The sequence below is a fragment of the Pelobates fuscus genome, chromosome 6 (genome assembly GCF_036172605.1).
Source record: "Pelobates fuscus isolate aPelFus1 chromosome 6, aPelFus1.pri, whole genome shotgun sequence".
Taxonomy (NCBI): domain Eukaryota; kingdom Metazoa; phylum Chordata; class Amphibia; order Anura; family Pelobatidae; genus Pelobates; species Pelobates fuscus.
Window position 1 is genome coordinate 134538597 of NC_086322.1, and position 22988 is coordinate 134561584.

Consider the following 22988-nt stretch of genomic DNA (forward strand, 5'->3'; position numbering starts at 1 on the left):
ATAGTCTGAATGAGGAGTTGGATTAGGTTCCTTGATTTCATAATAATAAAACATTTTAATGAAAAAATAAATTTGTTCACTCCGTTCATTTTGATGCTTCCCTTTGAATTTTACATTTAGAGCATTGATGTTAGCTCTTGTCTTGTGCAGACCACTATTTTATGGCTCATTATTATTTTTAAGTTTGACATATCTTTTATCCTTCATATTGTGGTTATAGTACTAATGTTCTATAGATGTGTGTATATTTTCAGACAGATTAAATGGACTAGGAGATTATTATATATCTATTCTTATGGAGTTATTAGCGTTACATGTAGTTTTTATTATTTGGAAATAAAGTTCATATTAATTTATTTATTTTCTGCTATGAAAACATATATCACCTTCTTCCATACAGAGTCTATTCCGGATATTGTACCCACCCTATACAATAGTTAGATGGGTATATATATATGGGCTTTGGTATGGATGGACCTATGTCTTGATAAAGTCCCTCTAGGGGACGAAACGCGTAGACGTTTTGTTCGTTCCCGTCAGCAGGAACTGTCTCTTTACCTGTACCGCAGCCTTTTTTGAAGTTACCTGCTGCGGCTTGGAAGTGTGAGAGATTGTGAGAGATCATTTGTGTTCAGATTTGTGTGCACCCCAAGCCCGGCGTGGGTCGTACGAGCAGGGTTATTTGCTTGTGCCACTAGTCTCCCTCTAATACAGGAGGTTTGACTGTGGTAGCTCTCCTGGTAGTCTAAACTCGGGAACTGAGGGTTAAGCTCTCTGTCCACCTACCTCCTTTTTGCCTCTTGTGCCTTTTCCAAGGACTTGACATAGAACATCACTCTGGAGTTACCTGTGGGGCCCCCCATGGAGGGTGTCGTGCGTACTTAGTGTTTACACCTTGATTTTCAAAGACTATTCTTTAATCATTAACTTACCTCTGTTATCTAGATTAGTAGTGCATTTACTTTACCATTGTATCCACTTAAGTGTTACTTAAGCTGCTATATTGTGCTATTTGTGAATTTGGCTCCTAGTGGTGGTTTATACATTTATATTGTTTCATTGCTTGTCTGTTTGGCTTCTTAGAGCCTGGTAATACTTTTAAATTCTGGTACTTTTATTGTTTCTGTTCCTGCTTGAATGGTTATTAAATTACTTATAGCCTTGTGGTGCGCTCACAGATATTTACTCATTTTATATATGTATTTATCACAAGTCGCTCTACACTACAGTGACGCTACCAATCCTTGATTTGTACCTTTGATTATCTACTTTTTCGTTGTTGCTTACTCTTGTAGTTTCACATGTATCCTTGTTACATGCTGTGTTTAGGTTGGAGTGGGTTGCAGTAGATAAGTATTTTTTATACTCAAATTTCTAACAGTTTAGAGACAGTAAGGAGTGAAGACAATGTAAAAATGTACCATCTGGTACCTGTTTCCTTACAGTCAAATACATAGATTTTTAAACACTTTTTTTTACTCCATATAAAGCATATCATGATGTCTTGATAACTATATATTTTTATGCATTTGTAGTTTGAGAATTGCCACTAACTGGTACTAATTTAGATTCAGCACATACAGGCTTGAAGGATATAGATGCATATGTGTTTATTTCCATCACTTTCCATTAACTTTAACTCCTTAAGGACACATGACATGTGTGACATGTCATGATTCCCTTTTATTCCAGAAGTTTGGTCCTTAAGGGGTTAAGTGTATATATGCTTGGTCTCATAAAAAAATATATATTATGAAACTTATTCCATTGTGCTAGGGGAAATTTTACAAATTTTGCTTTTTTACTTCTGTAGTTATTAGTTATTAGTTGGTTTACAACGTGGGAGTTACTTTTCATTATATGTACATATTGATCTTTACAACTGATCTTTCTTAGATGTTTAAAATGTTCCATTTGAGTTCTTGACCACTCCTCTGTGTACAGGACAGTAAAATGAATAAGGCTAAAATATTGTAGGAAAATTGTGTCCTACACCAATTGTGTATTTTTTCACCGACCAACAGCATTGTGTTTTTTTTTTCACCAACAGAAATTTCAGCAAAGATCCCCCAAATGTAATGTTCACATACGCATTAAGCACTGTTTCATAGATACTTTCCATGTTTTTTTAAAATGATGCAAAGATACATACTTTTGTATCAAGAAATATGGGGAAAAGAAAAGGCAATTTTACAAATGGTAAATTTGTAGAACTGTGCAGATGAAATTGTGTCATTAAAAACAACTACATATAGACCAAAGCTCTCTAACTACGCTATATCAAGATGTGCGCTATTCTGGCAGGATTCTTTTGCAATTCATCACTAATTGCTCTTCAATTTTTTCCCCTAGTCCTTCTTACCAGACAAGGTGCTTGTGCTATATCTGCAACATTGTAAATGATACATATAAAAGAAAACAACAATGAAACAAATGCATAGATAAGAAAAATATATTTAGTTACCATCATTACAATTCTTCATGTGTACATTTTTGCTGTAAAGCAGTATCGACAGATAAAAAGTAACAGATAATGTGTACAGAGCAACAAAATCCTTGAAATAGAGTAGAACTGATTTTATTATGATACAAATCACAAGACATAGATAAAAGTCTTTGCGGCAGGTTTATCATGACATTTTAATGCACCTAACAATTACATGTTGCCATTATTTTTCTAAAACAAACTTAATTATGGTCTGTGAAAATATCATGTTTGGGAAATATTGAAGAATTATACAGTGAAGATTTATTGCTTTATAATATAATACCTTGGATAATGGCTTCCTTCTTTTTGCATGAAGATATTAAATGGCGACCATTTATTTTATTTAGAACAAACATTCCCCAGTTGTATTGTATTTTTAAGGTGCTTCTATTTTCAAGCTTCATAGTCTGTAGCATTAGGCAATGAAAAATATAGCAGTACGTCTAAACAAAACTGAAAGCAAGACAATAATACACAGAAAAAATGGAAAATAACAAGCTTTAATCATTAACAAGTGGGCTGTGGTGACTTGTGAATTCATTATTACTTTTGGTGTACAGTTTGAATTTTACATATAATGAATTGCTGTAAATATAAAATCCATAAATATCTTTGTTATAAAATAATAATCAAACGTGTAGTGCTGATAGAATATTAGCATTTCTAGTAGTAATATGTCAGTATTGCAATCAGATGTGCATATGGGTCTAGACAGCACATACAGATCCATTTACTAGAGCCTGACACAAAAAAAGACATTTCTGGAAATTTATTGCAAAATGTCTATCATTAGCATCCCATGCACAATGCTAGAACCCAAACCTCTTTGCAAACACCATTAGACAAACACAGACGTTGCAATGCTGATCCATATTCCATAGGGATTATGTGCCTTTGTCCATATTAAGTATGTTTCATGCTTCAACAATTTGCAAGTTTAAACGCTCGTGACAAATTACATTTAGAATTTGTAATGAACCCATTTTACACCAACAAACTATGATGAAAAGTACTCACACACACACACACACACACTAAAAATAAATCAAGAACTAAACAACATCAGAGCAATAATTTAGTAATCTTACATCACAATTGAAGATTATGCTAGCGTTAGTGTACTTATAATCTTAATTTTAGTAATGACAGGAGGCGAGTATTTTGCATTAACTCTCTTTACTAACTCACATAGCAGTAAAGAAAAAGGTGAAAACATTAACCAATCAAAAGAAAGTAGGAGGTATAGTATTCACAGTAATGAGGCTCCTCCCCCTCTTTCGAGAGCGACATCAAATACAATAATTTTTTTTAAAAAGAACGGATAAAGTCTTGCAACATGCACCAACGGGTGACTTTTCAAATACGAAGTCCTAGGGTGATCCAAACATGCACCAACAGATGACTTTTCCAATTGCGAAGTCCTGGTTTCTGAAGGAAGGTCCAAACATGTCCATCCTGAGTGTAAGCTGTACTGTCTTGAAGTTATGCTGAAAGAGAGTGTGGAAAAGGTTAGGAACCGGTCTGGCGACTGTTTGCAGTAATGTAATAAACCCAGCACAAACTCTAACGAAATGTACCTAGTCTAAGTATGACAATAACAGTAACGAAGCTGTAGTTAAATCAGGTACGCGTCTTATATATACCAGGTAGCACACGTCTTATATATACCAGGTAGAAAATATGAAGGAAAAAATAGAGTATAGGTATACTTACATGAGATTTCATCCCTCGAGGGTGCGGAGGGTGGGAAAATACTCGCCTCCTGTCATTACTAAAATTAAGATTATAAGTACACTAACGCTAGCATAATCTTCAATTTTACCACATGACAGGAGGCTTCATATTTTGCATTTTTAACGCTGATGAAGGAGAGACGTGGCTGCCCCCGAGTTTGGGCGGAAATAGAAGGTCCGAAAGGTCGCTTCGCGTGACCAATCCGCGGCTCGTAGGATGTCTGACAGTGATGCTCCCGCGGAGAAAGCCGACGAGGCCGCCGCTCCGCGAACGGAGTGGGCACCGAAGGTGTCTTCCACACCTGCTAGAGACAGGATCCAGCGAACCCATCTGGCCAGGGTGGTAGTAGAGACGGGAACGTGAGGTCTAACGTAAGACACCAATAGTTGTCCCGAAGATGAAACCCGAAGGAGGGAAGTGACCTGAACATAACGACGCAGAGCAGAGACCACGCAAAGCAGCGGTTCCGTTGGAAAAAAGGGGTAGAAGACCGACGATGAGTCCGATTTAGTACGACGAGACACTTGGAAGGTAACTCCCTCTGGGGAGACCGAGAAGGCGTCGATGTCGAAAGCCCGCACGTCCGAAACTCTGCGGAACGATACCAGACAAAGTAGGAGTGTTAGTTTGGCCGACAGTTGTCGAAGTGAGAGTCTGTCGTTATCTGGCCAGTCTCGCAGAAACTGTAGGACGACTTCCACGTCCCAGAGCCGAGTGTACTTGGGTCTGGGGGGCCTTTGAAGTCTGATGCCCCTGAGGAGGCGGCATACCAGAGGGTGTTTCCCGACGGGTGAACCCAGGACCGGAACGTGGGCCGCTGAGATCGCGGAGCGCACGACGTTGAGGGATCGGTAAGACCTGCCCGCAGACTATAGGTGGGAGAGAAAATTCAAGATGGCCGATACAGGTGCCGTAAAGGGATCAAAGTTCCGTTCACTGCACCAAGTGGACCAGGAATTCCATGCTGCAAGATAGCATCGTCTGGTTCCTGGTGCCCACGAATCCCATAAGAAGTCTCTAGCTGTCTGCGATAAGTCCTCGGTCTGCCAGGCACCCCTGAAAGAGTCCAGGCTACTAGAGTGAGGCGGTCTTCCAGAATGAGAGGATGGGGGTTCCCTCTCGGGTCTGTGAGGAGCGTCCGGTAGGACGGTATGAGGAGAGGATCCCTGTAGGATGAAGCTAGAAGGTCCGGGAACCATGGTTGGCTCGGCCATAGGGGAGTGATGAGGAGCAGAGACCCGCGTTGCGTCTTTAAGTATTGTATTGTCCTTGCCACCATGGCAAATGGGGGAAAGGCGTAAGCGCCCCTGGGTGGCCATGGTTGGAGAAAGGCGTCTACTGCTTTGCTGTCCGGATCTGGTAGCCAGCTGAAGTACTCGTCCGTCTGCCTGTTGTTCCGAGATGCGAAGAGGTCCAGGTGGAGGGGGCCTCTCCTGACCGAGAGGCGATGGAAGATTGTAGGGTCCAGTCTCCAGTCGCTGCTGTCCCGCCAATGGCGAGAGAACCAGTCCGCTGTCAGGTTCGTTTCGCCCGGGAGATATTCTGCCATGAGGGAGATTTTCCGGGGAAGGCAAAACTCGAATATTTCTTTCGTAATCTCTGAGAGGAGTCTGGATCGGGCCCCTCCCAGTCTGTTGATGTAACGGACCGCTGACACATTGTCCATCCGGAGGAGGATGCAGCAGTTGGTCCGGTTTCTCGCTAGGCTGCGAATTGCAAACGACCCCGCTAGAAGTTCTAGGCAGTTGATGTGGAGTTTGAGTTCTTGGGAAGTCCAAGCGCCTCCCGTCGAAGTGCCTTCGCAGGTGGCGCCCCATCCCCAGAGGCTGGCGTCTGATTCCAGGACCATGTCGGGCGTGTTCCCGAAGATGGCTCGGCCATTCCACGCTTCCATGCTGTCCAGCCACCATCCCAGTTCTTCTTTGACTTCCTCCGTCACCGGAACCGTTTGGTCGTACGAAGGGTTCTGGCGGAGAAAGGAAGCCTTCAAGCGCTGCATCGCTCTGTAGTGGAGTGGACCCGGGAATATCGCCTGGATAGATGCGGATAGCAAGCCCACGATCCGAGCCAGGTTGCGGAGTGGAATGGAGTGGCTGCGAATGGCTCTGCGTATTTCCTTCTTGATGGCTGTGATCTTTGAGGTTGGGAGCCGAAGTGTGCTGGTCTTGGAATCTATCTCGAAGCCCAGGAATTGTATCTTCTGGGCTGGGGATACTTCCGATTTTTGAAAGTTCACCACGAAACCTAGGGACGTGAGGAGTCGGGTGGTATATTGTGTGTGTTGCGTTAGACTGTACCTGTCTGAGGAAAACAGTAGCAGGTCGTCCAGGTAAATAATGCACCGAATTCCTTGAGTGCGTAGTCGAGACACTACTGGCTTCAGGAGTTTGGTGAAGCACCACGGTGCTGAGCTGAGGCCGAAGGGGAGGCATGTAAACTGCCAGGGGCGGCCTTGCCATCGGAATCTGAGGAACTGTCGGCAGGATGTATGGACGGGTACCGATAGGTAGGCGTCCTTGAGGTCCAGTCTTGTGAACCAGTCCCCTTCTTGGAGCAGATCTCTTAGGAGATGGATGCCTTCCATCTTGAAATGTCTGTATGTTACGAAAGCATTGAGCTTCCTTAGGTTTATAACCGGCCGAAAGTCTCCAGATTTCTTTTTCACTAGGAAAATGTTGCTGAAGAAGCCGTTTTGGTCGTGAGCGGGTTCTATCGCTCCTTTGGCCCTGAGTTCCCGTAGTTCGCCATCGATTAGAAGGCGATCTTCCTTGGAGCACTGAATGGGGTACGGAGGGGCGGTCTGGGACGGGGTTTCCACAAAATCTATGATGTAGCCATGGACCGTCTGGAGGATCCATGCGTCCGTGGAGATGGCTGTCCAGTTCTGAAAAGACAGAGCGATACGACCTGCAGTATACGGGGTTAGTGGACATTGAGGCATAATGATGCTTACCTGTGGGGAAGCGTGCTCTGCCACGGCTACGAGGTCCTCTGCCTCTGTCTGCTCCACGGGTGTAGGAGAAGGGCTGCCTGAAACCCACTTACGGGAAGAAGGGTTGGGGTCTGTGTGAGCGGGGGCCAGAGGGCCAAAAACGGCTGGCTGCTCGGCCCCTATAGCGGCCAGCCCGTCCAAAAACACCCCGACTGGGGTAGCCCCTGAATACTCGCTTCATTGAAGTTTGAGCCTTATTGAGCGAGGTGAAAATGTTTACGTGCTTATTAAGCTCTTTGAGGAAGGCTTCCCCAAACAATTTGCCCTGTGCAAGCGGTCCCAACTCCTTGGTGCCCAATTCCACCAGCTTTCCGTCAATACGGAGCAGCGCTGCTTTTCGCCTCTCAGAGGAGAGGGCTACGTTGGTGTTACCAACAAAACAAAAGCACCTCTGTGCCCATTCTCTTATATCGTGTGCCCACTCTTTAACCATACTGGTATCAAATTCGTCAGCCCTTGTAAAAGCATCGTCCGCCAAAAACATGATGCGGGAAAGTGGGCCAATAGAGTCTAGGAGTTTGTCTTGAACTCCGTGAAAGCCCTTCTCCACTCCTCTCCTGGGGTCGCGGCCACCCCTAGACATGAATGTGTTCATGACCTGGTCGAATTCGGGGGTTTGGGCCACGTTGTCGGGAAGGGAAGGGCGAGGGCATTCCGAACGTAGTCGGTTGCGCACCGTCTTGTCCAGGGGTTTGCGGAGCCAACGGTGCATAAATTTGGAGAGATGGTCGGGGGGGTTCAGTCCCCTGAACGCGGGTGCCGTATGTTGCGGGGGTCGAATAGACGTTGCCCCGTGGGGTCCAGAATGGCTTCCCCTTCTTCTTGGACCGGTGTGGGGTCGTCCGGTAGTTGGATGTCGTCCAAGAAGGTGCCTTTTAGGAGACCCGTATGGGATCCCGTGTCCGAACCCCAGTCATTGTCTGGATCGGAATCTGCGGCCTGCCACTCATCTAACACAGCCATGGAGCGTGTTTGTTCTTCCCCCTCGTCCAAGGAGTAATGGGCGGGGGTGGGTGGTGCTGGCCTGTGGCGTTTGGCAGGAGCCTTGCCTTTGCCCATGTTGTCATTCCTTTCCTTGCCCTTCCAGTGGCGTTTGCTGGGCCGAGAGTCGGCCTGGGCATGGGATTCTGAAGCCTCAGAATCATAGTCATGGGCTTGGGCTGTTGTGGCTTTTTTAGTCTGATCGGCAGTCGCCGTCATAACCCTGGATAATGCTTTCTCCATAGAGGCGGAGATGGCTTCCGCAATCATGGTTTGGAAGTCTGCAGGGTTTTGAGGTGTATCCATGGTAATAGGAGTTGGGCCGCTGTAATAGCTGAGGCACAGAAAATGTTGGGCTAGGGGTCTGTCCCAGTTAGTGATAAAAAGGGGGGGTACCTGCAGTACCCAGTTAACCCCAGCAGGGTAGGTATAGGTATATATATATAAACCGTGAAATGTAAAAAAAAAAAAAAAGGCAAAACCCCAGCAGGGTGAATATGACAATTCTGGCAGTAAAAAAGCACCAGTTTCCCCAGCAGGGAATATTGGGATTTTCTTCTGGGCCACACCCAGGTATAAATGCTCAAATATATATAGGTGGCACGAAATCCACCTGATAGCAGCGGTATTAAATATAGGGCTTCACCCTGTAAGTGTGCAAAAGCACCAGTAGGCAGTAAATATTTTTCGATTATGGGGCCACACCCCAAGCACAGGTAAATAATTTGACTGACCTGGGGACCCCTGCCTGGTTGTGTCCGGTTACTGTGTGTACGGGCGCCGGAATGAGGAGACCGCAATGCTCCCAAGATGGCGGCCGTGGATCTCGCGAGACGCGAGATCCAAGATGGCCGCCGGAGGAGCGGGAAAAAACGGTTTCCCGCCGTGCGGCTACAGTGAAAGCGGCTGTGAAGCCGTGTGGAGGAAAAAAGGGGGGTGGAGGGTGAGCGTTACCCTCAGGGAAGTGAGAGACAGTCGGTCCGACGGCGGAGAAGCCGGTGGACCGAGAGGTGAAGAAAAGAAGAGAGACCCTGTGAGGAAAACAGGGAGGGGGAAAAGACTCCCCCAAGAGCGAAAACCCCAAGAGGGCAGATGAAATAAAGGTAGAAAACAACAATAGTAGCAAAAATAAAACTACATATATAAGATAAATACAGTATTATATAAAAAATTACATAAAAAATTACATATACAATAGTGAAAAAGGGAAGAGCCAAAAACTCTGACCTGTCTGCTGATGGAGCAGTAAAGAAAGAGGGGGAGGAGCCTCATTACTGTGAATACTATACCTCCTACTTTCTTTTGATTGGTTAATGTTTTCACCTTTTTCTTTACTGCTATGTGAGTTAGTAAAGAGAGTTAATGCAAAATATGAAGCCTCCTGTCATGTGGTAAAATTATGTTTATATATAGATATATATAGATATATATATATATATATATATATATATATATATACTATATGAATTTTAAAGTTCACTTATGCATGCACATGTTGCAGAAAGCATTATGTTCTGCAATGTGAGAATCCCCATATCTGATATTAAAGGGGTGTAATTCACATAGCACAAAGGAGCACACCAATATGTATAAAAAGTAAACTGTATTATATCAAATTATCCCAAAAAAAAAAACCTACCAATTACAGATCACCAAAAAATACATAAATACATATACAACTGAGTCAGAGCACACATGTTACAATCCTCATTATGGCTTCTCAAAAAAGACAAGCAGGGCAAAAAACAAAGTTACAGCAAGGAGACCCTTGAAACAAGGGGATCCCAAGAAAGTAGCTCTGAGTACAGAAAAAGGCACTTATATAGTACCAGATGATAAAAGGAAAAAAGGAGAGGGAAATCACATATAATGAGTAAGGGATAGGAAGGGTGGGGGGGAAGTAAACAGAGAAAAACCCCTTCTCCACCTTATACCACCCACAGCTTCTTAAAAATAGGAGCTGATAACCCAAACAAAAAATATATATGAAAAAGTCCCTACTATCATAAGGCAGCCTTAAAATTCCTATAGGCAGATGGGTTAAACAAACCCTAGATAAATAGCCCTATATAAGGACAAAAAAACACCACACAAAGGACTAGAGCTGCCTGCCTAAAAATCTTAAATAATCTGATAAACTAACTAAATAATCCCATCATACTGACTACCTAAGTGCTACCTAAAGTGAAAATAAAAATAAAGAACGAGCGCCTTTCTTTATTTTTATTTTCACTTTAGGTAGCACTTAGGTAGCATGAATACACGCCGTCGTCAGGAGCAAATTCACATATGTATCCCATTGTCCTGGTTAAATACCTGTTCAATCAGGGAGAAAGTCCCTGCTGCTGATCGAGCGTGTTGAGGGGCGTGGGTGAATGACGTAAAATCACCACGCCCCTTACCGCATCATAGCCTGCAATGCAGGCTATTGGATGACAGCAGGATCAATCAATGTTGATCCGACGGGAGGGGGATGAGTGAGTGATGTAAGGTCACTACGCCCCCTCTGCCGCATCATAGCTAGCATTATATGGCTATTCCGCTAAAACAGAGTCAATCACTGCAGGGGGAGGGTGTACTGTCGAACGCCCCTCCCCTCAACATCACGGCTAATACAGAGATGGATTGTAAAAACAAACATCTTGCTGAATATAGCTAATGCATAAAATAAATTAATTAATATGAAACCTAAAAGTTAAGGGTTAAGAATTTTAACCCCATCATATCAGGAAACTTCTAAACTTGCAAAGGGAAATACCCACTACTGTCAAGACTCTATAAGTACTGTTTCCTAACAATAAACCTAGGATGGTGAGAAGCCAGATAATCTAAAGCTTTCACCTTCCAGAGGTCACTCTATGCAAGTATTCCTGTACCAATACAGATGAAGGGTTTCTATATAGTAAATCCTGTGTAGTATTGAGTTATCTGGCATCAGATTCTAGATTATATGTAACTCATACTGTACAGGATTAGACAGAAGGGGAGAGAAACATTTCCAATATAATGATTTACTTCTACAAAATATAGAAAAAAACAAAGTTAGGTTCTTGTGATGGATAAACAAACCCAGCAACAGCTACATACAGCTACAAAGGAGAGCAGATCCTCCCAAAAAACCCAGAATCCCAGAATCCCAGAATCCCCCCTCCCTGCCAATTTTGCCAAAATGACAAAGTGGCCTAATACCATTTGCTGGTAGCCAGCTTGCACAATTAACAATATTCCATATTATTCTGGTTTCATTACTTTGTATATATGTGTTGTCATTTGTACTTACTTTATATATAATTTCATAATTGATAATTTAATTCTGAATTTTGGCTAAATATGTAAATGTAATTTCACACAATTTGAAAGGAGATATAAAGCAAAGAAAATGTATAGACTTACAGAAACCTCACCATATTGCTTAGAATAAGACTTCCTTATTTTTAGAGAATTATATTTCGTCATATTAAATATCCTGGACACTTATTTTATATCAATCACATATTTTTGTCATTCATACTTTTTGATAAAATGTTGGCATATTTTAGAGCAAAATCGATTTTTCAAAAAGAGCTAAGTGTTTTTTTTTCATATAGGATGTATTTTAGCAATATATGGACTTAAAATTACAATGTTGGTCATTGCTGATGTTTAAAACTATAACTTAAATTTTTTTTTTTTAATCATAAACAGATGGGAAAAAACAGAACATTTGTATCTTGTAATACCTTTTCTGTTGGACTAACAGAATTTTTTAATGACAAGCTTTCAGGAGAACCCCTCTTTCTCAAGTCTGAAGCATTTCTGAGCAAAATGACGCATATAATTCAAAGTTGAGTTGTGATACAGGGGTTAAAGCGACATGAGTGCAGATAAGACAGGTTTGATAGAACATAGACACCATTCTTATAGAGGGTTGTAAATATCTTATGTAAAGATCACAGACTAAGGGTGGAGAGAGAGAAAAAAAACAAGCAAACAATGCAGAAGATGGTGCTAGAAGGGGTGAGTATTAACTTAAAGAATGCATGAATTCCCATCCAAGAGTTACAGGATATGCATGAAGGCCTGTAAACAGCATAAACAGACACACATACACACTCACACTCATGTACATATACATATACACAAGTAGTGCATATATACAAGTATACACAAGAACCTACAAACTATACACAAGTACATACAATATACATATAAATACAACCAAATGCCCAAATATATGTACATGCACACCTACACATACATCCACACACAAGCACCAATACATGTACCTACACATATACCAATGTGCCTACACATACATAGACCCATACATATGTTTATACATCACTTGACTAATATGGCTACAATCTCTACTTAATCGTAAACAGACATATTGCTTGGGATTTATTTGTTGTATCAATAGTGCTGTTCTAATGAATGAAAATGTTTACCAAAGAAGTGTGCTAAACTGATGGCAAAAATCTGCAAATACAAAAACACAGAAAATAGTGCAGGCTATCTGGACCATAGGATATACAGGCGAAGGGAGTGGGGAAAAAAAAACTCCCATTTACCAGAGCCCTATCACCTGGCTCTGAGTTTGCAATGCTCCACTTCCCACACTGTATAGAATCAAAGTGGTGTGCTCACTGAAAGCTGGTGGTTCTGTGCAATATAGGACAGAGAGAGGCAGAGACCTCTAATTAATTAGTAACTCATACAATTTATTGAAAAACAAAGATTAAAAACTCTTACTTTGCGAGTGATGGGTTATGCTGACATAGCTACCCACATGAAAAAGCATGAATACAGCAAACAAAATGCTTGTAAAAAGTAACGTCCGGGTTCCGTCCGTCCAGATCACGTGATCACTTCCGGGTCCGCCTCTCTAGTGACGTATGTGTTACGCGTTTCGTCCACCTACCCAGGCTTCCTCTGACAATGTCATGGTTATCCAGCCTTTTCTATTATTCACTAAAGTTTTAATTGCCAAAATTCAAGTCTAAACAGCTGAATTAGAAAAAGTATCCATTTCTGTTTTCAGTTTGGCTATTTTGCCTAAAATTTGAAATCCACATTGAATTCATTTGGATTTTCTCTCCATTGACACCATAGTGAATAAACCTAGTAGACCTATATGGCACTATCACTTAGACCAACAATGTGCAATTAAATGATAAGATATGACATGATAACAAACCTCTTTCTTGCCAGTCATTAGAATAAAAAAAAACAACAATGTGGGAGCGCTATGGAAGTATTAAAGCGTTCAGTATGGCAGCACTCAACCACAGTGATACAAAAGTGTACACAAAAATCAGAAAATGTTTACCAAATAAGCGTGCTAAACTGATGGCAAAAATCTGCAAACACAAAAATACAGAGAATAGTGCAGACTATCTGGACCATAGATAGTAAATAACCTTACAAGTAGTATTTGAGCTATTATGAGCTTAACTGAGTCTGGTCTCTACACACATTGTAAAAATATGTCTTACTAGAATGTGTTTATCTCTTTAAACGTTATTATTTAATAATAAATATTTGGATTTGCTAGTCATTTTAAAATGTAGCAGCATTGAAACCACCAATAGTAGTGTTTTGGAAGAAAATGTTTATACAATATATTGAGCACAGAACACTATGTTTGTATACTTTGTTCATATCTCTGATAGTCATCATCTCCTCTTATTCAAAGTTAGACAACCTTGTCATTCTTGCTGCCAAGGGCTATCTATCAGAACATAAAACTAACAGACTCCTGCTGAGGTCAGAATGTGGGCATAAAATACCTTAGTCCCCAGTTTTTAGGATTTATTTCTTGTAATGTTACTTTTTTGTATAATTTGTAAAGGGACACATAACCATGTTGTTAATATTTTAGCATTTGAATGTACATTAGAAAATGCACTACAATTGATATTGTCATACACATACCGTATATACTCGAGTATAAGCCGACCCGAATATAAGCCGAGGCCCCTAATTTTTCCCCAAAAAACTGGGAAAACTTATTGACTCGAGTATAAGACTAGGGTGGGAAATGCAGCAGCTACTGGTAAATTTCTAAATAAAATTAGATCCTAAAAAAAATATATTAATTGAATATTTATTTACAGTGTGTGTATAATGAATGCAGTGTGTGCGTATGAGTGCAGCGTGTGTGTGTATGAGTGCAGCGTGTGTGTGTATGAGTGCAGCGTGTGTATGAGTGCAGCGTGTGTGTGTATGAGTGCAGTGTGTGTGTGTATGAATGCAGTGTGTGTGTGTATGAATGCAGTGTGTGTGTGTATGAATGCAGTGTGTGTGAGTGCAGTGTGTGTGTATGAGTGCAGTGTGTGTGAGTGCAGTGTGTGTGTATGAGTGCAGTGTGTGTATGAATGCAGTGTGTGTATGAATGCAGTGTATGAATGCAGTGTGTGCAGGGCCGGTGCAAGGATATTTGCCCCCCCCATATGTCCTGACCTCCCCTCCTCCTCCCTCAGTGGTCCTTACCTCCCCACCCCCGTGTTCCTTCACCCCCCTCCCCCAGTGGTCCTGACTCACCCCTCCCCTAGTGGTCCTTACTTCCCCCTCCCCTCCCCTAGTGGTCCTTACTTCCCCCTCCCCTCCCCTAGTGGTCCTTATCCCACCTCCCTCCCCTAGTGGTCCTTATCCCCCCCTCCCTCCCATAGTGGTCCTTATCCCCCTCCCTCCCATAGTGGTCCTTATCCCCCCCTCCCTTCCTCCCATAGTGGTCCTTATCCCCCCCTCCCTCCCATAGTGTTCCTTTTCTCACCCCCTCCCTCCCATAGTGGTCCTTATCCCCCCTCCCTCCCATAGTGGTCCTTATCCCCCCCTCCCTCCCATAGTGGTCCTTATCCCCCCCCTCCCTCCCATAGTGGTCCTTATCCCCCCCTTCCCTCCCATAGTGGTCCTTATCCCCCCCCTCCCTCCCATAGTGGTCCTTATTCCCCCCTTCCCTCCCATAGTGGTCCTTATCCCCCCCCTCCCTCCCATAGCGGTCCTTATACCCCCCTCCCTCCCATAGTGGTCCTTATCCCACCCCCTCCCTCCAATAGTGGTCCTTATCCCCCCCCTCCCTCCCATAGCGGTCCTTATACCCCCCCTCCCTCCCATAGTGGTCCTTATCCCACCCCCTCCCTCCCATAGTGGTCCTTATACCCCCCCCCTCCCACAGTGGTCCTTATACCCCCTTTTTTTTATTTTATTTTTTATTATTATTATTTTTTTTTATTATTATTATTTCTTATTTTATTTTTTTTTCGTCCCCCCTCCCTGCTTGATACATGGCAGGGAGGGGGGCTCTCCTTCCCTGGTGGTCCAGTGGCAGTTCAGTGGGGGGGAGAGGGGGGCTGGCAGAGCTGTACTTACCTGTTCTGCAGCTCCTGTCAGCTCTCTCCTCCTCTGCGCCGTCCGTGCAGCTCCTTCTATCAGCTCACACTGTAAGTCTCGCGAGAGCCGCGGCTCTCGCGAGACTTACACTGGGAGCTGACCGAGGTGCTGAACGGACGGCGCGGAGGAGGAGAGAGCTGACAGGAGCTGCAGAACAGGTAAGTACAGCTCTGCCAGCCCCCCTCTCCCCCGGTCTGTATTATGGCAATGCAAATTGCCATACTACAGACCTTGACTCGAGTATAAGCCGAGTTGGGGTTTTTCAGCCCAAAAAATGGGCTGAAAAACTCGGCTTATACTCGAGTATATACGGTAATCATATTAAGGGGACGATCCCCAAAGCAAGTTATACTCAATGCAGAGGTAATGGACAGGGAGGTCTGATGTCCCAGTCTCCCTGTCTCTGACTGCATCAATTTAAAACAAAAAAGAAACCTCATCCATTTATAAATTCAAATTAATTTGACATGTTCTCACATAGCTTCATGTGTGGAAAACTGTGCTACAGCTACTCACATACAGCGGTACAATTTCATAATATCCATGCTTGCTTTAAGGTACTATGGAAGAAGACGAAGGAGATGACCTCCTGTTGAGATCGGTTGATGCATTTTGGTGGTTCCCTCACATGTGGAGTCATATGCAGCCTCACCTCTTCCATAATGAGTCTTCACTGGTGGAACAAATGATACTTAACAAAGAATTTGCACAAGTAAGTGATGCTATATTAGCAGTGCATAATGTGTGTATTGTTTTAGGGCTATTATTAGTTTAGTTATATTCTTTATATTTCTTTAACCTTTTTAAATACTTGGAAAAAAAATAAATATGAGATTTATTTTAAACATGAGATGCATTGCTAGCTTACAAAACAGCATTTCCATGTATGCCATACAGTTCAGGGGGTTAAAAACAAAGTTAAGAATTTTGCTTGTGCAGTTTATTGGTTTAACTTTGAAGAAATTTGAGCGGTATAAGTAATAGACATTATATGGTATTGGTGGCATTCAGCAAATAGTGCTATAAGGGCTGTCACGAACACACCCTACTTCAAGCATGTGTGAGATGTAGTTGTGGTGTTGAAAGGGTTAAAGTTCACTATTTGTCTGCACTAGATCAGACATAATGACAAAATCCCCCTTAACACCACCCACACTTAAACATAATAATATAACTATTACTATTATAATTCTGCCACCACCAAGATAATTTATAAATGGAATGCCTTGGTCCCCCAGGTAAATCAATAATGAAAACCCACCAAATACAACTTAGCACAATATCTAAGCAATTGCAAAATACTAACTAGTCCCTTCAGGTAACGTGATTCTATTACCAATATTTATTATAAGCAAAAATAATAGTCACGGTGCATACAAACAAATAGATAATAAACAAATTATTTACACCAACAAAAGATAAAAACAAAATAGATCAAATAACAGAAGTCCTAATTCACTTACTCAGGTTTTCAAAGTAAAACTTTTGCCCAGGGGGCTGCTGGTAAAGAGGATGGGGACTTACTTCAAAATTAGATCTTGGCCCCAAGCAAGTACCAGGCATACTTCAGTTTCATTACAGATATACCCTGTGGATTACCACACCTCACACAGTGGTGAATTTAAGGCAAATGCCTTACTCGTGACCCAATATAACGGACATTACAATCCCTTCCCATGTGGTTACGTTAGGCCACTCATGTTTGGGCTTGTTTAGAATATGGAGCTTGTCACGTTCCAAATATAACAAAAATGAGGTTTAATTATTATTCTGTGGGTAAATATGAATGTTTTTTCCTTCCTTTGCATATGATACTGGAACAAGGCTAATGGCCATTAACATTTCAAAGAGATTGACTCATCAATTACAAGGTACAGCCTAATGGCTAAAGCCAGCTAGACATTCAGGCTTTTAAAAGTGTAGGATCTCACACTTTTCCGATCCTTGATTAATTCACATCCATATGGTAAAATTCTTTTCACAGTCCTATGCCATTCACACTACCCCTTCTGTCATCTGACCTCTATGGGGGTCCCAGCTTCAAAAGACATAACCCCTTTTGACCTCCATACAATCAAATTAACCCCTTTTGACATTAACAATGCAATAGGAGAGGCTCACATGCCTATACCTTGTGTATCAACACTTTTTTGCCTCTACATCATACAATCATGTTTTTCATAACTCTGTTTACGTATGAATGGGGTAGCCCATTCATACACCTCCCTCAAAAAGGCTTGCCTTTAGTCCCTAAGCCATGTCACAGCCATATCTACAACACACATGCCCGATTTTCCTGTTTCCATTTTCCACTGCTCTCTGGTCACATCTCTGGGGGCAACACCCAATTCACCCATGTAATAGCTCTAAGGGGAAGAAACCAACCGATTTCTGCAGTACTCACACAAAAGATGAGACAGAGAACACTCCCAGGGTATTTATACTGTATCAACACACCCTCATCACTACATTTTTACTCAGCACATAAAACACATTTGTTTCAGGCACATTTGGGCACATATCTTCATTCAGCCCCCTCTCGCTAGAAGCTTTTCCCTGTACACTTTCACAGGACACCTTTGAAACCCCATGGTTAGGCACAACATGTTGCACACACTGACATACATTTCTCTCCCAGCCAAGCCATCTTTTAACAATTCCACATAGCCCCTCAAACTCTCCTAAACCTGGCCCCTGACCCACTCTGGGCTGAGGCACAGGTGAGCCTACCACCTTGTCATTTCCTGACTCCCAATGAGTTGATCCACCCGTGCTTTCACATTTCATTTTAAACAACCCTGACTTTGACACAGATAGACACCTCTAGTTCGGGCACAGACATGCACACATGCTCATTCTGCCCTCCCAGCACAATTGTCTGTATATATTTTCACATATTTCCACGGACACCCTTGGGTTAGGCACAGATTGACACGCATTCTGCTTTCCTTCCGCAGGAAGTTGCCCTGGCAAACTTTCACCTGGTACCACAGACAACGTGGGTTTTGGCACAGCCTCTCACTCATGCTCATTCTGCCCTCCCTCCCAGCAACTTTGTCTTGGCACACTCTCACATGATATTGCAGACACCGCTAGTTCGAGCACAGACATGCACACGTGTTCATACTGCCCCCCCTCCCAGCAATGTAGTCTACGTACACTTTTACATAATGCCCCATATGAGGCTTTGATTTATAACATACATTACTTTCAGGCACATACTGGGATAACAATCTACCCAAGTTAGTACCAAGTGATACATTTGCAGGGATATGCTCATCTACCCCACATTTTTTTAAATGTATTGATTTATTTTAAATTTCCTTTTAGTTTGTAAAAAATGTATTCAATTTATCACAAAATGTACAGAATATACAAGACAAACATTTGAGTATGTATAGTCATCTTCTTATGTTAGCATGGCATAAAGTACACATCACAAAAAAAGAGCATCAAACAGCATCCATCAGCTGAAAATATCTGGAGCAGTTCCTTGTTTCATTAGTTTTGCCAATTCCACAAAAAAACTCAGTTTATCTCAGTTTCATCCACACTAACCAATGTACAGAGGGTCAATTGTCTCTCTATAGCCTGTGTACTTCATAGTAAAAATGTATCTATCCATGGAAATGAAAACATAAGAAAGAAAAAACACACACAGTTCCGAGAATTGAGATGAGGAGAAATGGCCATGGGGGAGCAATTTTAGCTACTACTACGGATCAGTGGGTCCAGGGTTTTATGAGTATATAGACTATATTTTGGGACATTGTATGTCCCCCCTGTTTTTTTAATTTAGTTCTAAAGCTCTGTTTCTCTGCATAACAGTTTCTATATCTGACCATAGGGGCATTCTTTCCCCCTTCCACTTTAATACTATAATCCATTTAGCTTCCAGTAAAAGCCTGCAGTAAAGAGCTCTTAACCCCTTAAGGACAGATGACATGTGTGACATGTCATGATTCCCTTTTATTCCAGAAGTTTGGTCCTTAAGGGGTTAATATCCATTGAAATATGTTCAGGGAAAACGTGGAACAGAACTAATTCCCAGGCCCATTTGCATTTTTTTTCCTAATATATGGAATATCCAGCCAAGAACATTATTCCAGTATGTTTGTATTAGAGGGTGTAACGGATCGACGGTCACCCCGACTGGGTACCTCCGTTGAAGGATGCTCCTAGTGCTTCCTGAGGGCTCCAAGCACTCCAGCAGACACCATAACCACCGTAGACTCCTTCTGAGAGCAAACCAGAAACAAGCTCTTACAAGAGCTTAGTAGTGATATAGCAAGAACGTATGACTAGCATAGCAATCCCTTGTAGCAGATTCCCCCAATAAGAGACAGGACTCCAAATTGAGGGTGAAGTAGAACTCAAGTTTTAATGAAACACTCTGCTTTTATGCCCATCCTACACACATAGTACTGCCCACAGGGTTTTTTAAAACAACGAATAAAATACGTACATTACAATAAAACACTCCCAGCAATTACACACAAAATCCGTCCCTCTGCCTGTGATATAATTACTGAACACAATGGGCTAAAGTAATTATCGCAGGCAGAGAAATACAGTTTTTACACATGTACTATAACCTTAAAACTATACATTCGATATGCATAAATACATATTAATACTCAGCACACTTTAATTAAACACATATCCAAAATTCAGGTGATTCCTTCCAGGGGTTAAAAAGTTAGCTGGAAGTCCTTTATGACCGACACATTTTCATGCCAAAAACAGTTCCATAGATTTGGGCTGTGCGGTCGGTCAATTTCACACTGAACGGGACTTAGTCTCTGCGGCTGAAAAATCAGTGTAGAAGAAGGTAATGGTCAGCAGTGTTCGTTGAACTGTGTAGCCGATTTCAGTTCCATGAATTTGGCTACACACACCGCTGACCGCGTTCAGTTGAAAAAAGATGGCCGCCGCCATGTGTTCATTTGCACGAACGGCGGCCCCCCAGCGGTAGGCAATTTACCTACAGCAGGCTCCCAGCCTGGGAGGTAAATTGCCTGCATGTTTCCACTTCTGGGTGGTCCTCCTGTGTAATACTTGGTTCAGTAAGCCCCATTTACTGAACCAAGTGGGAGAAAGCCAGGAACACAGTATATTAAAGGTTTGGGGACACTGGGGACACCGTCTTAAGGGGGCATTGTCCCCAACAAGTCTGGGGACACTGGGGACACTGTTTTAAAGGAGCATTGTCCCAAAAAGTCTCAATATGCCCACATACAGTTCTTAAAGGGCAATATATCCCAGGGGCCGTAGTCACAGGGCAGGAGGCGGGCAAGCAGCCCCCTCCAAAAACGCATGGCAAACTCCCTTAAAGGGGTGAGTTTGCTACAGAGGGCAAGACCCACCACATATGTAAAGCTGTCCCAATTTGTCTCCAGCCTCTCCAGCAATACTTCTGCATGTTGTCTTTTTTATTTTCCATAATTTAATTGGAACCAAATACCATCTGTTCAATGTTTTAAAATAGATCTCCCAATAGGTAGGATATTTAATGAGTCTATCTGTTATTAAAAATGCCCCCTGCCAAGTTTTTATAGGCCATGGTTGGTCTAGTTCTTCCCATTGTTTTATTTTTAAGGATTTAGATTCCTGTTTTATCTCTCTTATTAAGCTAAAATAATATGAGATCAGATGTGATTTATTTTTTGAACAAATTAGCTTTTCACATGGTGTCAACTGCCTAAATACTTTCAAATGAAATCTAGAAGCTAGAAATCTAGTCTTTAAACTATTATAATCTAACTAATACCGAGTTGAAACATGATATCTTCTCTGTAGGTGGGCAAATTCTACGAAATTCTTATCTACATATAGTTCACTTAGATATTTGCAGCCTTCTGCTATCAGTAGATTAAGCAAAGGAGAAGGAAACCAACTTATGATTAGTTTGTCAAACGAAATAGGGGGTGAAACAGTACAAAATGCCCAAACAAAATATAAAAGGACACTGGTACACACAAAATAGGAGGATTTTGTCACATTTAGTATTTCATTTCGACCAATACCTTGAATTTTTCCAAGTTACCGAGTCTTTATTTTTAAATTCATTAAAAGGTATTAGCTCTTGAATTAGTATTGAATTTATGCTACTTTTAGAAAGAGAAACATTTTCTATCATGGACCAGTTATTACATTCTTCCTCCTCCGTCCATCTTATCATATGGGCTAATAAAGCAGCATCTTGATATTTCTCAATATCTGGGTACACTATTCCTCCTCTGCAAAATGTATTAGTTAAACATGTCCACTCTTTTAATACACATCTTTTTATTCTGATAAATGAATAAATCTATTACTCTCTGCATTTGATTGATTTATATACATGGGACATTGAACTGGAATGCATGCATTATATAAGTAATCTTTGGTAATATAGTCATCTTGATAGCCGTGATTCTCCCTAGCCAGGAGATGTTTAAGTTTTTCCAGTTAGCTATAGTCTCTGTTATATTTGAATAAACTTTTTGATAGTTAAATTTAATCACTTTTTTTTTTATATTTGTGAATATGGTTATGCCCAAGTGAGTTATTGATTGTTGCCATTTGAATAGATATAATGCTGCCATTGACTCCAACTTGTTTTTTATGATATTAAAAGTCATAGCTTCAGATTTTTTTTATATTTAGTTTATAGTTAAATATTTCACTGTATTTTGCAATAATTTCTTGTAGTATCAATTACTTTTCTGGCTTTTCCATAGTTATTATCACATCGTCAGCATATAAAGAGATTACATGTGGTATCTGATCTATTTCAACACCATGTACTTTCTCTGATTCCCTCACAACTATTGCTAAAGGTTCAATAAGTAATGTGAACACCAGTGGGGATAACGGACACCCCTGCCTAGTGCTGTTTGTGATGAGAAATTGATCAGAACAAAATCCTTGGCCAGTAACTCTTGCAGATGGATGAACATATTATGCACTAATTGCTTTAGAGGCAATTTCACCTAGGCTGTATTTTGACAGGGTGAGGTACATAAAGTCCAAATCCACCCTGTTAAATGCTTTCTCTGCATGGAGTGCCAAGACGATGGCTTCTGTTTTTTTATGATTTAAGTATGAAATTATATTCGAAAGGTTCTTTATATTGTCGGGTCCCAGTCTACCTTGTATAAAGCCTGTTTGATCTGGGGCAATCAACTTGTGTATACTATGATTCAATCTTTCTGCTAAGATCTTAGTATATATCTTTATATCTGAGTTAAGTAAAGATATTGGTCTAAAATCGCTACATTCTGGAATTTGTTTATTAGTTTTAGGTATAGTTATCATCTTTGCTTCTAGCATCTCTGGTGGGGCCCGACCATTATTCTTAATTTCATTTAATGTTTCACACAAGTATTTAGACATTTCCTTTTGACATAGAACAAAATATTGGTTAACAAGACCATCTGG

General features: G+C 41.6%; 1 protein-coding gene across 1 annotated transcript in view; it reads left to right on the plus strand.

Annotated features, from left to right (window-relative positions):
• The window catches only part of LOC134615515 (bifunctional heparan sulfate N-deacetylase/N-sulfotransferase 4-like), a 423933-nt gene that overhangs the window by 162450 nt on the left and 238495 nt on the right, over positions 1 to 22988 (plus strand). Inside the window, exon 5 of the mRNA XM_063460046.1 lies at positions 16124 to 16278. Coding sequence (XP_063316116.1) covers positions 16124 to 16278 — 155 coding nt within the window. The remainder of the gene's footprint in view (positions 1 to 16123; positions 16279 to 22988) is intronic.